General features: G+C 35.2%; 1 protein-coding gene across 3 annotated transcripts in view; it reads left to right on the top strand.

The window, feature by feature from the left end:
- LOC149238023 (Iron-sulfur cluster biosynthesis family protein) overlaps nucleotides 1-15,942 on the top strand; it is a 279,175-nt gene that overhangs the window by 56,127 nt on the left and 207,106 nt on the right. For all 3 annotated transcript variants that reach the window (XR_016246361.1, XM_089372897.1, XM_089372896.1), the window contains exons 5-6: nucleotides 7,064-7,133; nucleotides 7,246-7,311. Coding sequence is in view for 2 of the 3 variants with exons in the window: in XM_089372897.1 (XP_089229023.1) it covers nucleotides 7,064-7,133; nucleotides 7,246-7,311 (136 nt within the window). In the remaining variant the exon portion in view is untranslated. The remainder of the gene's footprint in view (nucleotides 1-7,063; nucleotides 7,134-7,245; nucleotides 7,312-15,942) is intronic.

Here is a 15,942-nt window from a genome sequence, read left to right as displayed (position 1 = left end):
CTTGTCTTCTTAAGGTGAATTGACCAAAATTACATTAAAAAAAATTCTTTCTTTTTCCTTAAGAAGTCCAAATAGGACTTTGACTCAATGGATCCTAGAAGCATGAAGAACATGCTTATCTAATGAAATATATATATATATATATATATATATATTTTTTTTTTTTTTCTTTTTTTTCTTTTTACATCAAATACATAATGTTACAAGTACACAAATAATTATGAAAACTGAACCTAGTTACATTTTCCAACACTCCCTTTTAATTAGGGAGGTATTCATAATTATACAACAGGATACGAGGATACTCAAACTGAAATATTCTTATAAAGATTCAAATTGATAAGCCATCATCAAGTGTTAGCATCATAACCAACATTGTCAAATTGCAATATAGCAAGGCCTTGACTAACAAGCTCTAATTCTACACTAGATTAGAGCACATTGTTGGGAGGCATACATTTGGACACCATCACCACAACTTCTCAAGGCACATACCCCATTTGGATGTTCACTAGGTATGTCCTTACATGACTATTCGTATCTTGGATCCCTAATCCTCAAAGAATATCGATCCTCTTCGACTACTCTTATCTTGGATACCCTGGGGCCTATCCTATCCTCAAAGAGAATCCCTCCATGGGGCTACTACTTATCTTGGATTCCAAATCCTCAAGGAGTTTCTGTCCCAAATGCTTATCCAATCCTCCATTCTCCCTACTAGTGCCTTCACTAGACTTATGGTTGTCAGTTTTGGTCTAGTGCATGACACATGGAGAATACGGTGTCCACCATCACTCCTCCTCAATTGGGGAAGAGATCCTTCTTTTCAACCAAGGAGACATAACCAAAAGTCTTAGCTTGTCTCATACTTCATTAATACATCGACTACTTGTTCTTCCATGGAGATATAGTTGTAGCTTTGGTTGTGGGGGAACGGCTCCCCCCCCCGAACCCACTCTCGAAGCGCTTTGGGAGCGCGCTCCCGAAATCGCTCTCATAGGGAGCGAATTTCAGGAGAGAAATTTTCGCCCCCTAGCCTTTTTTGAAATTTTTTTTGGCAGTAACATTCCAAATGCGATTTATTTTCAAAGAAACAAATAATTTTTGAGTGGGGCAACCTAATGATCAAGCCTGTGGCCCTAGTATTGATATGTGATTCATGGTAATGTTAAATTCTTAAAGTAAATGTGACATTTTACTTAATCTTCATTTTTCATCCTTTTACTTAAATGTTTAACATTACCATGAAATGACTCAGGATGTTTGAGAGTGGTTCCGACCTCATTGGATTTCATATGGAGAAAGTAGAATTTTAGATCTCATTCAAAATCCAGCAGACTTATCAGTTTTTTAGGATTTCAGGATTGGGGGGATTGCAATGTTTCCATTGGATTTTGTCATGTATTAGGGTATGGAACTCATATTTAATCAAGAGCACCAATCCCTCTATGTACCTTGATGATAGTGACATTGGTTGTCAAACTCCTCTATCATGACCCTACTAAAAATGTACCCATCACTCAAACAAAATCTTGACATGACATGCTATGCTTTTTCTATCTTATGTTAATGCTTAGAGGGTGATATTAATGACAAAGATCCTGATTTTCCAGCAAGACTAAAAATTTTTACATTTCTCGTGGCGGTAAGAGGCCCAAGCATTAGCAATAGATAATAGATTTACTTGTCTTTTCTAGTTTCTAGTAGTTTTTTATAACTGGTGACTCTTTTATATTTATTATGATATTTTTTGTAAACAATATATGACAATTTAAGTTTGACGTTTGAAGTTGGTAGTTATAACTCATTGGTAATGAATTATGAATATGATGCTTCCTGAAAGTTGTTTCATTTCATTTCATTTCGTGTTAGATATTCTTTGTTGTAATGGTTACACTCAGCTTACAAGTACAACTTTGGTGATCAATGATGATAGCTGTTATATATTGAATTTTGAAAGCTTGAAACTCTAATATTGATGAATCATGAGACTCAATATGTTGTATGTTACTAACTTGTGGACATGGCTGATGAAGATTATAACTTCTAGATGATTGATGTTATATGGTTCGATCTATGTTTTTATTCTTTTTATATCTAATTCATCATTCTACATGCTTTTGTTGACATATATGCATCAAAATATAAAAAAATATATATTATATAAAAATTCGCTCCTCGATTCGCTCCCGAATTGGGAGCTTCAGAAAATGTCGCTCTTGCTTGCGCTCCCGCTCCCAAGTAACCTTGGTTGTGGTTGCAAGGCTCCTTTCTCACATTACATCATACTTGAGCTTTGACCTTCTTGGATGTCAAACATTTTACGGAGCCAAATTCTTTCACACTCTATCTTCATGATAGGATTTCTCGACTCCTTATAACATCATATCATATCAAACTTTGACCTTCTTGGATCTTAACTATCATCATACGACTTTGTTATCAAATGATTCATCTATCATCTTCAAGGAGCTAAACTCCTCACAACTGATAGCACATGCCATCTTCCTTTCATAACAAAATCCTGTCCTCATGTTCTTCCAAGCCATCATCAGTGTTGTCCACTCAATCCATGTGCTCTTAAATCGAATTAAACAAAACAACTTAGGTACATCATATTGTCTCAAGTGCTATCTTACTTTTTTTAAGGGTGGTTCGTGGACACTGAGTGACTGCTACATCCATGGAAAAATCCAGGTAGATCAACCCGAAGGGATCTAACCGCTGACCAAACTAGCAAGGCCTAACCCCAAGGGCGTCGAGGAGATTTGACCCCGTGACCTCCTCATAAGCGAGGTAATTAGCAACAAGAACTTGACCAACTGAGCTATCCTTAGGGCTAATTGCTATCTTATTAGCCTCCCATACTTCTGCAATATATCTTTCCAAGGAGCCAAATCATGTTCCAAAACAAATCATCAATTATAGCCTCTAGTCAAGGTGTGGGATTCGTCATGACAAATTCTGCTATTTGCTCCCTCTGAGATCAACATTCCTTTGCATGGTCTATCCTCATATTGCAACAGAGTTATGCTTCATGCTCTTCAGTGTTCAATAATCAATCAAAGTGTTCTTGGAACGAACCAATCAACAAGTTTCAATATTGTATCCATCAGGGTCCTTACAACTCCCTTTTCCATTTGTGGTAAGTGAACTTCTTGCCTTTTAGTCGACTTCTTTGATTCAGGCTTCAAACTGCTCCATTCTTTCTTCATTTTGGTCTTCTTGTATATCATCCTTATCCCCATCATTATTAAGGAGTCATCATCAAACACAAGTCTTTCTTCACTTTGTTCTTCCATCCTTCTAATTTTGCTTCCACAACTTTGACAACCTTCATTATGTGCCTGCAATTCTCACCAGCAAGTACAACCAAGAAAAATATACAAAGACAAGAGAATAGAATCAAGAAGGTACTTATCTCTTAAGAGCATGATGTCAATCTTGTCATTCTAGGGTTTTTCTTTTTTTAGAGAAAACAATTAGCTAGGGTTTCTAGGGTCTTCTAATTCAAATCCTTGCTAGGGTTCATAAACCCTAGGTTCTTCATTTGCAAATTCTTAATGCAAACCCTAGAAATCATGTATACTCTTTTCAAATTCTGTATACTAAAGGGTTAGTCGCAAAACCCTAGAAACACCACTTCTATTTATGAAATTTTCAAATGTATGCAAGAGTATACTAAAGTTCTCTACATCAGCCTTATTCATGATGCATTGCAGAAATAAAAGTGTACGTACCTTATTCAAACTTTACCTTATTCACTCTAGCAGAGATTCTTCAGTTTGGCAAGTACCAAGGATGTTTCAATTTCTTACAGGAATTCTTTTGAGATGCTGGCATAGATAGGTTGAACTTATTGATGCAGTGGATTCTTTTATGTATAGATGCTTTTCATACTTGTGCTCCATGAACTTCAAATCTCTTGTAGCTTTGGTCCCTTCAACAAGGTGATCTTCTGCAATTGTTTAGAGAATTGTCTTGAATGTCATATATAGGAAGTGTCTTTGCTTGGTATGGGTGCTGTTGCTTGCCTTGGATAGTTTCAAATTAGTGGTTTGCTTCAGAACTTGTGATGCTTCCCATAAAGATGTCTTTCTTTGTGCTTTCGTACTTTCATACAGAGGTCATATATCATCAAGGTTACTATCATGCATTATATCATTGTCATGGAAATGAGTGATACTTATCAATTGTTGTCAAGCCATTCTTCACTGGTGTAATACTGTCAAGTTATTGTTATGATGTCAACCATGCTTTGTTGTCATACTGTCCAATGTACAAGGGTATATATATACATCTGTCATGTCACTGTCAATGAGGCAAGCCATATATCATGATCTGCGATATAACTCACATTGCTCAGACTTGTGTTGCCTCAGTATATCAACGTCAAATCTTTGTATTACTGTCATACCCTGGGATTGTCAACTCACAGTTTCTTGCATTGCTTCGTATTACTCTCATAACATATCTTAGAAGGAACTTGTATCATTGCCAAACTTTGGAGGAGATATCACATCATTGGTGTAACTTGTATTATGCATATCACTTGTTATGTCAATAAAGGTAACTTATAGAAAATAGGAACCCGTACCACCGTAGAGAATTAGCATTATAGTCATAGTGTAAGTGACACGGATCACTGTTCCAGAAGGAGAAGCATCTCACACCATGCAACAAATCACACACTTACCATGCAAAATTAGGTTGGTGCCTACATACATTTATAAAGATAAGTTTTTGTGGTCTTCTCTTGCAAGGGTTTCCACATTAAACTTTGGCTACTATGATTTGCATTTACATGTATTTAATGTTATGAAGTTAATGAATGATTGATGAATGTTCATTTAAGAAAAAAGGATCTTATATTGATTCACCCCTCCTTTAGTATAAGCATATGTGCAATAGATTGAAACTAGTGAAAATGAATCACACATTGTTAATTGTCACTTCTTGCAAACGCACTTGGTAACCAAGACATTCTAGGAAGGTCACCCATCCCAAGACTCCTCTTTCTCAAACATGCTTAACCATGAAGTTTTTCCCCATAGTCAATCCCATTTAACTTCCTATCCCATTTGCAAAACCTTAGAAAGTATTGTGCCTTATTAACTATTTTTTTAGGGTTCCCTTCTCTTTATTTAACCATGTGTGGGGATTTTGCAGTCCAACATATTGAAACATCGTTTTTTGGGACGAGTTGCATATTCAAATTCCTTCATCTATGACCCATATCCCATGGATGCCTTTCATTGATGACTAATTTCTCATGAGCTTGAATAGTCCACTTAGTGTTCATTGCATCAAGTGATGCTCGCAGGTTTGAAGAAGTGGGAATGAAATTGGGGAAATGAATCACACAACGTCAATTGTCACTACGGGGACTTGCACCTGGTAACTAGGACTTCTTGTGAAGGTCACCCATCTCAAGGTTTCTCTAGCACAAATATGCTTAGCCATGGATTTTTATCCCCATAGTCAAACCCGTTTAGCTTTCTACCCCATTTGGAAAACCTTGACAAGTATTTTGGTTTATGAACTATTCATTCAAAGCCTCCTCTTTATTTACACATGGGGTTTCGGCAGTCTAACATTATGAGGCATCATCTTTTGAGATTAATTTTGTGTTCAAAGTCATTCATCTATGATCCATATTCCATGAGCATCATTCACTAACGATTAATCCTCATGAGCTTAAATAGTCCCCTTAGCACTCATTGCTTTAGGTGATGCTCACATAGGTGAAGAGATGGGATTGAAATTGGTGAATGAATCACACAATGTCAATTGTCACAGCTTGCTACACTTAATTCATCAATGCCATCAATTCTATGAAATTTTGTGTCATTGAGATAGAAAAATGAGTATGATCAACTTCCAAGAATAATGATGCTATTCCCCAAATCCCATCCCCCAAAGTTTTTAAACTTATTGGTATTCTAGGAATACTGGATATTATTGATATATTTTTCTTCTTGTGGCAAACTGCCTAGGCCCTGGATTATTATTTTTGGTGAAAGTAATAGACTTACGCCAAATTCTGCAAATGAAGAAAGAGCTTTCAAGGTAGAAGGCTTCAGAAAGGCTAAAGCTCTGTTGATAGGAAGTTGCACTGATATCTCAGCATTCCATTTACTTACTCCATGCTGAATCATAGGCCATGAAATGTTGAAAATATGATTTTTGATTCTGTTGGATACAAATGATTATCATTTTATTGGATTTTAGTATTAGCATCTCAGCTATGCTTTTTTGAAACCTCTGCTTTTCACTTTGACCAGTCATGAAGTTTTTTGTTTCAGCTAGATAGCTGTCTTGAGTTGTTCTAGCTTTGTGATAATCTCACTTTTTAGTAATGTGAAAAACATCTGTGATGACTACATGCTTATTTGATTATTTCTTGTGACTCTTCCGTGGATGATGTATGTTTCTGAAATAGTTTTTATGCTTTAAACGTATGCTGCTCCTCTTTTGTGCAGAGTAGATAGATATGCTAGGTGCAGTTAAAGGGTGTCTTACTCAGGTTTGCAGCTGGGAATAGAATTATAACAAACATTTTTGTAAATGCAACTGGAAACCTTGTGCAGTGGGATTGTGATTCTTTGTACTGGTTCGTGGATTATAAATTTGTTTATTGAATATTAGTGGACTTTCATAGGATAAGAAATCAATGAGTCATACCGTTGATTTCTTTATGTCCAATTTGATTATTTCTCATGCTTAGCTTATTTGATTTTCTCTTAATAAGAAGGGAAGACTTGCAAACAACTTGAACATTATCTGTCTTTTTCCCATAGCTTGATAGAATTTACATATTGTTAATTTTATAGCCTTTTCTTCCTTGTTTTCTTATGTATGTATATAAACACAGAGTGATGTAGTACTTCTTTCACCATTACTGTCAAGTATGAGCCACTAGCTTTTTCAAATATGTGGTATTAAAATACTATTTTCAATACTGAAATTGTCATTGACAAACTATATTATATTGTTCTTCATTCTGATTATGCTCGAACATTCCAATTTTATTCCTTATGGTTTGCTCGTCAAATCCTTGTAGGTACTGGGATCCATACTATTACAAGAAACGAAGAAGAAAGACAGAAGGCGGAATGAATTTTTTTGAATCTGTAATATTGTTTTATTCAAGAACCAAAAACCATACTTGATTAGTTTCAGAAATTGGAAATTATTGATGCACTGAATAACATGCAGTCTGATCTAACTTTATATCATCTGCAGGTGTTCTCCTTCGTTTTTGGGGATGGTGATCCCAATCAAGAGATTGAAGAAGAGAGATGGAAATTGGTAAGTGTTAATGCTTGAATAGGGGAAAATAAAAAAAATGCTCTCAACATAGATGATTAGACTTTTGCCACCTCACTTACTGTCTTTCTTGGAGCTATAGATGGTATGAGAACTTCTTTGGATTTGGACAATGTATGGCTGGTAAGCCATATAATCTACTGCTGATGCTATGCCACTTTTCCAAAATTTCTAGAAATGGGGAACACCATATCTATGTTTAAATATTCATAAACAGTAGGATTTTGTTTTGGAAAAAATCTCTTATATTTACAGAAAAATATTTACAAATAGAAATGCAAAAAGCAGAAGGTTATATGGAGTAGATTTCATAACTTCCTTCTGAGAGTTACTAGTGTAGAAATAAAAGCCTAAAGGGAAGTAATTAGAGTGATCCGAAGATTGGCATCTTTGATCGATAAAGCTCCTTTTGCCAAAAGACGACGATGAACCCCATCTTTCCACAAAGAGCTGAGAGCAGACAAGGAGCTAACCTCCTGTTCGGCAACAGACATTCACCTGTGTTACTACAACACAAATAATACTGTAATCTGTAGGCAATGCCAAAGCCTGGAAATAGCAATGTGAAGAAGAGCATGACCATCCCCAAACAAAGGATCCTGCTAATGCACTCTGTCCTGAAGAAACACCAAGTGATGATTGTTAAACCAACCATAACAGTGCTTGACAAACAGACAGTCCTAGAAGATATGCTTCATGGTCTCCGAGTATTAACAAACTGGACATAATCCATCTGAGAGACCAGTCTTGGCCAACCTGACAAAATCCCCTGATATGACAAGCCAAGCTAAAAGCCTCAGCTTGTAAGAAAGCTGAACTGTCCAAGCACTGTGGAGACACTGAGTCCAATGCTCCTCTGGTTTCTTAGATACCCATTGAATATTAAGAATTGGAGAAAGAAAATGTCACAGATGAAGTGCTCAGTATAAGTGGTGGGAGCAGTTGAGTCATACTGCTGAAGTGGTTGACCAAAATTCCAACCTCTCTCTTTCCAAAAGAGAAACATTAGGAAAAGCATAAAAGCTTCTTTTAGATGAACAGCCATTTTTACATTATTGAATTGGAAATTGCTTTTTTTTCTAGTCTTGTCTTTTTTTTTTTGACCTTTTAAGTTTCTAAGTTGCAGTAGCATTGTTAACAGAGAAGCCTTTGGCTCTTGGAGAAAGACACTACAAGAAAGCAAATCATGATAGCAGAGTTAGTGTGCAATGCAGCCCTAGACAGATCTTGGGTAGTGAACTTTATACCATTACGTTGTGACTCCATGTTGAATGTGTATTCACACAAAGTTCCAAGTTTAGACTCTAGTGTAATGACAACAAAACTGAATAAATTGAAAACAACATGAATGTGCACATTAAAAATAGAACATAAACAACAGCAACGACAATGTCAATGGTAACACAAGGAATGGCAATAGTAATATGCTCTTTTTCAATACAACCTTCTAATTGCATCTTGTATATGTCATTAATATAGTTGGAGCTATGGAGCATAGATAAAATGATGCCTCCATTGTGTTGGCAAGATAAGTTGAAAATGGGAGGTCTCTTATATAGACTTGAAATATGGAACTAGGTTCGGTCTTCATAATGACATGTGTAATCATGATTTTATGTATTTGATGCTATGTTACTGGATCAATCTGGCCTAATGGCTGGATCCACAGATCCCTGGATCGGAGACGGATACGGATCCGGATCCCAGCTTCTCTTCGTGGGTAAAAAGCAAAACGGTCAAACGCACAAATCTGCAGCGAACACCAGTGCAAAATTTCGAAAGGGAAAATTCAACCGTCAACTCGCAAGTCAATGAACCAATCAATGTCCGCGAAAATAATGAGTTAGTGTTAACGATATAATGAATCAACGTCCGCGAAAATAATGAATTAGAGTTAATGAATTAATGAATCAACGTCCACCAAAATAATTTAGGGAGTTGGCTGGCCACAATTTATTATTTTATGTTAATTGACCATATTATAAACTTTAATGTGTGTGGATGTGACGTGAAAATTATAATCGCTTATAATACAAGACGTTATAAACTTTAATGGACGTGGATGTCACGAAAATTATAATAGACCTATTGTTAATTTAAATATTTAAAGTTTAAAAAGTAAGTTTTTATTTTAATCAATTTTAAAATTTCTCTTCATGTTTAAAAAGTAAGTTTTCTAAAATAAGTTTAATAATTTGCTTAATATAAATATTATAACTAATAATTGATTTTTAAATATTTATAAATGATGCATTAATTTTATTACAATTAAATTAATAATTATTTTAGATATTTATAAATGATGCATTAATTTTATTATAATTAAACTAATAATTATTTTTTAAAGTATTACATTGAATATATATTTAAAAATTCACATATGTTTTTTTATTTTTATATAAATTTAATTAATGTTTAATTAATATTAATAAATGATACATTAAGTATGGAATTATTTTATAATAATTATTTATTGTATGTAAAAATTATATATTTAAAAACTAACTTATGATTTTATTTTTATATTAATACAAACTTTAATTTTAAAAATTTTAAATATTTTTATTTGCTTGTACTTGACGTTTCCTTGCCGTTTCCGGATCCTGGCTTTTCAAAAAATTAGCGGATCCGTATCCAAATCCGTATGCGTATCCAGATCCAGATCCGAATCCTGGTAACTTAGATAAAAGGGAAGTAATTAGAGTGATCCAAAGATTGGCATCTTTGATCAACAAAGCTCCTTTTGCCAAAAGACGACGATGAACCCCATCTTTCCACAAAGAGCTGAGAGCAGACAAGGAGCTAACCTCCTGTTCGGCAACAGAAATTCACCTGTGTTACTACAACACAATTAATACTGTAATCCGCAGGCAATGCCAAAGCCTGGAAATAGCAATCTGAAGAAGAGCATGACCACCCCCAAACAAAGGAGCCTGCTAATGCACTCTGTCCTGAAGAAACACCAAGTGATGATCCTTAAACAAACCTTAACAGTGCTTGACAAACAGACAGTCCTAGAAGATATGCTTCATGCTCTCCGAGTATTAACAAACTGGACATAATCCATCTGAGAGACCAGTCTTGGCCAACCTGACAGAATCCCCTGATATGACAAGCCAAGCTAAAAGCCTCAGCTTGTAAGAAAGCTGAACTGTCCAAGCACTGTGGAGACACTGAACCCAATGCTCCTCTGGTTTCTTAGATACCCATTGAATATTAAGAATTGGAGAAACAAAATGTCACAGATGAAGTGCTCAGTATAAGTGGTGGGAGCAGTTGAGTCATATTGCTGAAGTGGTTGACCAAAATTCCAACCTCTCTCTTTCCAAAAGAGAAACATTAGGAAAAGCATAAAAGCTTCTTTTAGATGAACAGCCATTTTTACATTATTGAATTGGAAATTGCTTTTTTTTTGACCTTTTTAGTTTCTAAGTTGCAGTAGCATTGTTAACAGAGCAGCCTTTGGCTCTTGGAGAAAGACACCACAAGAAAGCAAATCATGATAGCAGAGTTAGTGTGCAATGCAGCCCTAGACAGATCTTGGGTAGTAACTTTATACCATTACGTTGTGACTCCATGTTGAATGTGGATTCACACAAAGTTCCAAGTTTAGACTCTAGTGTAATGACAACAAAACTGAGTAAATTGAAAACAACATGAATGTGCACATTAAAAATAGAACCTAAACAACAGCAACGACAATGTCAATGGTAACACAAGGAATGTCAATAGTAATATGCTCTTTTTCAATACAACATTCTAATTGCATCTTGTATATGTCATTAATATAGTTGGAGTTATGGAGCATAGATAAAATGATGCCTCCATTGAGTTGGCAAGACAAATTGAAAATGGGAGGTGTCTTATATAGACTATGTTGAAATATGTAACTAGGTTCGGTCTTCATAATGACATGTGTAATCATGATTTTATGTATTTGATGCTATGTTGCCAGATCCGTTTGGCCTAATCGCTGGATCCACGGGTCCCCGGATCGGACATGGATACGGATCCAGATCCGCAGAGATCCGCCCAGCTTCTCTTCGTGGGTAAAAAAACTGTCAAACGCACAAATCTGCAGCGAACACCAGCGCAAAATTCCAAAAGGGAAAATTCAACAGTCAAGTCACAAGTCAATGAACCAATCAACGTCCGCGAAAATAATGAATTAGCGTTAATGAATTAATGAATCAACGTCCGCGAAAATAATGAATTAGAGTTAATGAATTAATGAATCAACGTCCGCCAAAATAATTTATGGAGTTGGCCAGCCACAATTTATTATTTTATGTCAATTGACCATATTATAAGCTTTAATACAAGACATTAAAATTTTATAAACTTTAATGTGTGTGGATGTGACGTGAAAATTATAATCGCTTATAATACAATACATTATAAGCTTTAATGGATGTGGATGCGACGAAAATTATAATAGACCTATTTTTAATTTAAATATTTAAAGTTTAAAAAGTAAGTTTTTATTTTAGTCAATTTTAAAATTTCTATTCATGTTTAAAAAGTAAGTTTTCTAAATTAAGTTTAATAATTTGCTTAATATAAATATTATAACTAATAATTGATTTTTAAATATTTATAAATGATGCATTAATTTTATTATAATTAAACTAATAATCATTTTAAATATTTATAAATGATGCATTAATTTTATTATAATTAAACTAATAATTATTTTTAAAGTATTACATTGAATTATATTTTTAAAAATTCACATATGTATTTTATTTTTATATAAATTTAATTAATATTAATAAATGATACATTAAGTATGGAATTATTTATATAATAATTATTTATTGTATGTAAAAATTATATATTTAAAAACTAACTTATGATTTTATTTTTATATTAATATAAATTTTAATTTTAAAAATTATAAATATTTTATATTTGATTGTACTTGACGTTTCCTTGCCGTTTCCAGATCCTAGCTTTTCAAAAAATTAGCGGATCCGGATCCAAATCTTGGTAACTTAGATTTGATGTAAAGAGAAAAATAAAATTATTATTGTCATTCTTGAGTTATGGGTTTCATGTTCAAGGTTATTTGGTTTATAGGTCAAGCACCCATTGAGTGCTTCTAGGGCTTGTCATTGAGTCAACAAGTCAATTGAGTCATTATCATGTATGGAAGACCCATTCGGGCATCATGTATAAAGTCAAAAGAATTATTGTAAGTCAAAATGAGTCAAATTTCCCCTCCAAGACAAGTTGGCCTACAATGAAACAAGTCGGCCTACATAAAATGACAAGTCAGCCTTCAAGCAGTGACGTAAAGCCTATATACAAGGAAGTTGATCACACTTGAGATCCATCCATTCATCATTCAAGAAGTGCGAAAAAGGAGGAGAAATATGTCGACTAGGTCTGCAACTTCATAAGAAGAAAACTGAGTTAATCAAGAACTGTTTTGGGGCTACTTTCCTCCACACGTGCGAGAGAATCTAGGGCAACTTTCTGTTGCAGCGAGATCAAGAATTACAGTCACTTCAAGAGGCTGAAACAAGGTGTCAAAGGATCAGTTTGCAAAACCAATTTGTTAAGGAAGAAGGATTAACCCAAGCGAAGAAGAGAAGACTCACATATTATGCCCTAAATTGTCCTCGTGTGGAACTGCACCAATTATAGGCATGCCAGGAATTGCAGACCTGTGATAGAGGCCGATATTTTGAAGAGGAGCCGAAATTTGAAGAAATGAGGCAAGTTTGACTGGCATTGACTTTGAGAAGGAAAACTCATTAGAAGGAGGTTTGACTTGGTCTTGGAGGGGTCTTGGTCAAGGGTCATAGGTCTTGGAATTCGTCATTTGAAGTTCTATAAGAAGAGAAGAGTTCTTGTGGGTTTTCCTCTCAAGAGGAGAGGTTTTGGCCCTGATTGATAGCCTATATCTTGTGTCCTCTTGTCTCATTGTTCTTTATTGTTTGATAGCTGTTTGATGATAAGAACACTAACTATAATCAAGTAAAAGAAGAAGTTAATGAAGTGAAGTCAAAATACATCACAAACAACTATCAAAGCAAGAGAAATAAATAAGAAAAATAAAATTATTATATTGACTTCCTTCATGGGTTTCATGAGCAAGGGATTTTGTTTTTGAGTCAAGACTCCCATTGAGAGTCTTTAGGATTTATTTATCATCTAGTCATAAAATGTTAGAGTCATTGTCATGTAAATGAAGTCATGTTACACTTTGTAAAAGGTCAATCTTGTCTATGTAAAGTATCCTCCAAGAACTTGTCACCTAACCTCTTCAAGTCGGCCTACAAACGATGAAGAAACTGCTAGATAAAGTTAGCCTAACTCCAGCTATCAAGTCGGCCTAAAGACCCAATGAAGAGGTGTATAAATAGAAGAACTCAACCTCCATTCAAAGCAAGGAATTCGATTTGAATTCGGTCTAAGAGAAGTGCGAAGAAAGGGTGTAGAAGAAAGTGCGAAGTAAAGGCAATGAAAGGGTTTCTTCTACGGCTACAAAAGTCATTCTTTTGGGGCAACGAAGAAGCGTTCTTTTGGATAGCGAAGGAAGGTATCTTCTGGGGCAATAGAAGAAGACTCTTCTGGGTGATCGAAATAGAGACCGAGTTTCTCTATTGAAGACTTGGAGACCAAGATTCTTTAGGGAAGTTCTGAAAGAGCAGTGGAAAGGATAGAGTTCGAGTTTCTCTAGAAGGTGTCGAGGAGAGGCAGTTCAAGATTAAGAAGAAAGGCGAAGGAAGGAAGAGGTAGAACATCAAGGTTAGTGACAAGGTTCTTGGGAGGATACTGGAGTCAAGGGTCTATGTCAAGGTCTTGGTACTTATCAATGGAAGATCTAGAAGAAGAATTTTGATCGGGTTTTCCTCTCAAGAGGTGAGAGGTTTTGGCCCTGGCTGAGAAGCCTACATACTATGTAACTTGTCTTTATTGTGCTTATTGGTAATTGTCTTGATGAAGAGAACACAATAATAAGATAACAAAGAAAAGATTATAAACTAAGAAGTAAAAGTGTATTGCAAGCAATTATCAAGCAGAGAAATTGTTAACTTTGAATGCCTTAGTTTTCTCAACATGGTATCAGAGCTTAGGTGCTAAAGACAAGAAGGGGCAGCCAAGAACAAGTAGACACAAGAGAATCGATCTTCAAAAGAAAGGCATCAAAGCAAGTCGAAGGTTATCAATGCAAAAAGATCAAGATCTACATCAAAGAAACCCTAGATCGAAGAAGGAAGCAGGAAGAAAGACCGAAACCCTAGGATATCATGACATCATCAAAGGAGTGAAAGCTCTTCAAGAAAGGAGGAAGACTAGAACGTTCAAGAAGGATCATGAATCAAGCTCTCTCTCATCAATCACTCAAGAAGAAGATCCTCTATCAACATCGAGATTAAGGAGGAAGCAAGCAACAATCACTCAAGTAAGTCTATGACTATATCTGATAATATCAAAATGTCTTTTTGCAAGGAAAGCAATAAATTGGTTGGGGCTGTAAATTTCCTTGCATGGAAGAAAAGGACAGACTTAAATCTTATTGAGAATGAGGTCATGGATCACATTAAGGGATCAATAACCCAGCCTCCAAAAGAAGATACTCAAGCACATGCTAGATACATGAAAGGAGAAGTGAGAGCCCAAAGGATTCTTATAGAATCTATAAAAGACTCTCTAATCTCATATATATCAAAATTGGAGACTGCAAAGCTATATATGACAAATTGGTAGAGTTGTTTTCCGTAAGTACTGTAGGAGAAGTAATCTCTCTAATGCAAGAAATCTACAAATTGAAGATATCCAAGGAAGATGGAGTAGCCTCATATTTCATGAGGATATCAGAAATTCGAGATCAACTACAAGAACTAGGAGAAGTTATGTTTGATAGAGAGATGAACATAGTGGTACTAAATGCACTACTAGAAGAATGGGGTAACTTCAAGTTTATATGGGAAGAAAGAGACTACTCCATTTCAAGATCTATGGTCAATTTGTAAGATCGAAGAAACCCGACTGAAGGCAAAGATTGATGTTGGACCAAGTGAACAGAATCAAGCATATGCTGTGATGACAAGAAGAAAAGGAAAATTTGGAAAGTTCATTCCTCCAAAGAAAAGGAAGAACATGGATAAGATAAGATGCTATGGATGTCATGAACTTGGGCACTATAGAAGAGATTGTCCTAATCGTAGTAAGGACAAGAGGAATAGGGAAGAAGCCCACATTACTGAAGAAGTGAAAGAACCTGAGTCAAAGAAGCTTAAGAATGAAGAAGTAAAAGATCTCTACTATGACTGAGATGATCTTCTTCTAGAAGGTACTTTCCACGTGTAAATAAGATAGGATGCATCAAATTAGAAAATAGCATTATAGAAGCATTAGAAGTAAGAGCTCGTGACATGGGAAGCAAAAAGTATGTCTGGTACAAATCCTACTGATTACAAAGAATAGGAAGCTCTTAGGAAACCTCATTAATACTTATAGAAAGTAGCAGAGGTCATCATCGTCTAGGACCATCATAGTCAACAAAGAAAACATATGTCGGGTGAGGATATGAAACATCCTCAAATCCTAATCAAAGGATGCAATGATGGAGAAAGAAAAGCAAGGTTTTCATCAGGAATT

This window comes from Pinus tabuliformis, chromosome 8 (genome assembly GCF_031772625.1).
Source record: "Pinus tabuliformis cultivar Carrire ecotype Pingquan chromosome 8, CPIR1, whole genome shotgun sequence".
Lineage (NCBI taxonomy): Eukaryota > Viridiplantae > Streptophyta > Pinopsida > Pinales > Pinaceae > Pinus > Pinus tabuliformis.
This window is presented reverse-complemented; position numbering and strand designations above follow the sequence as displayed.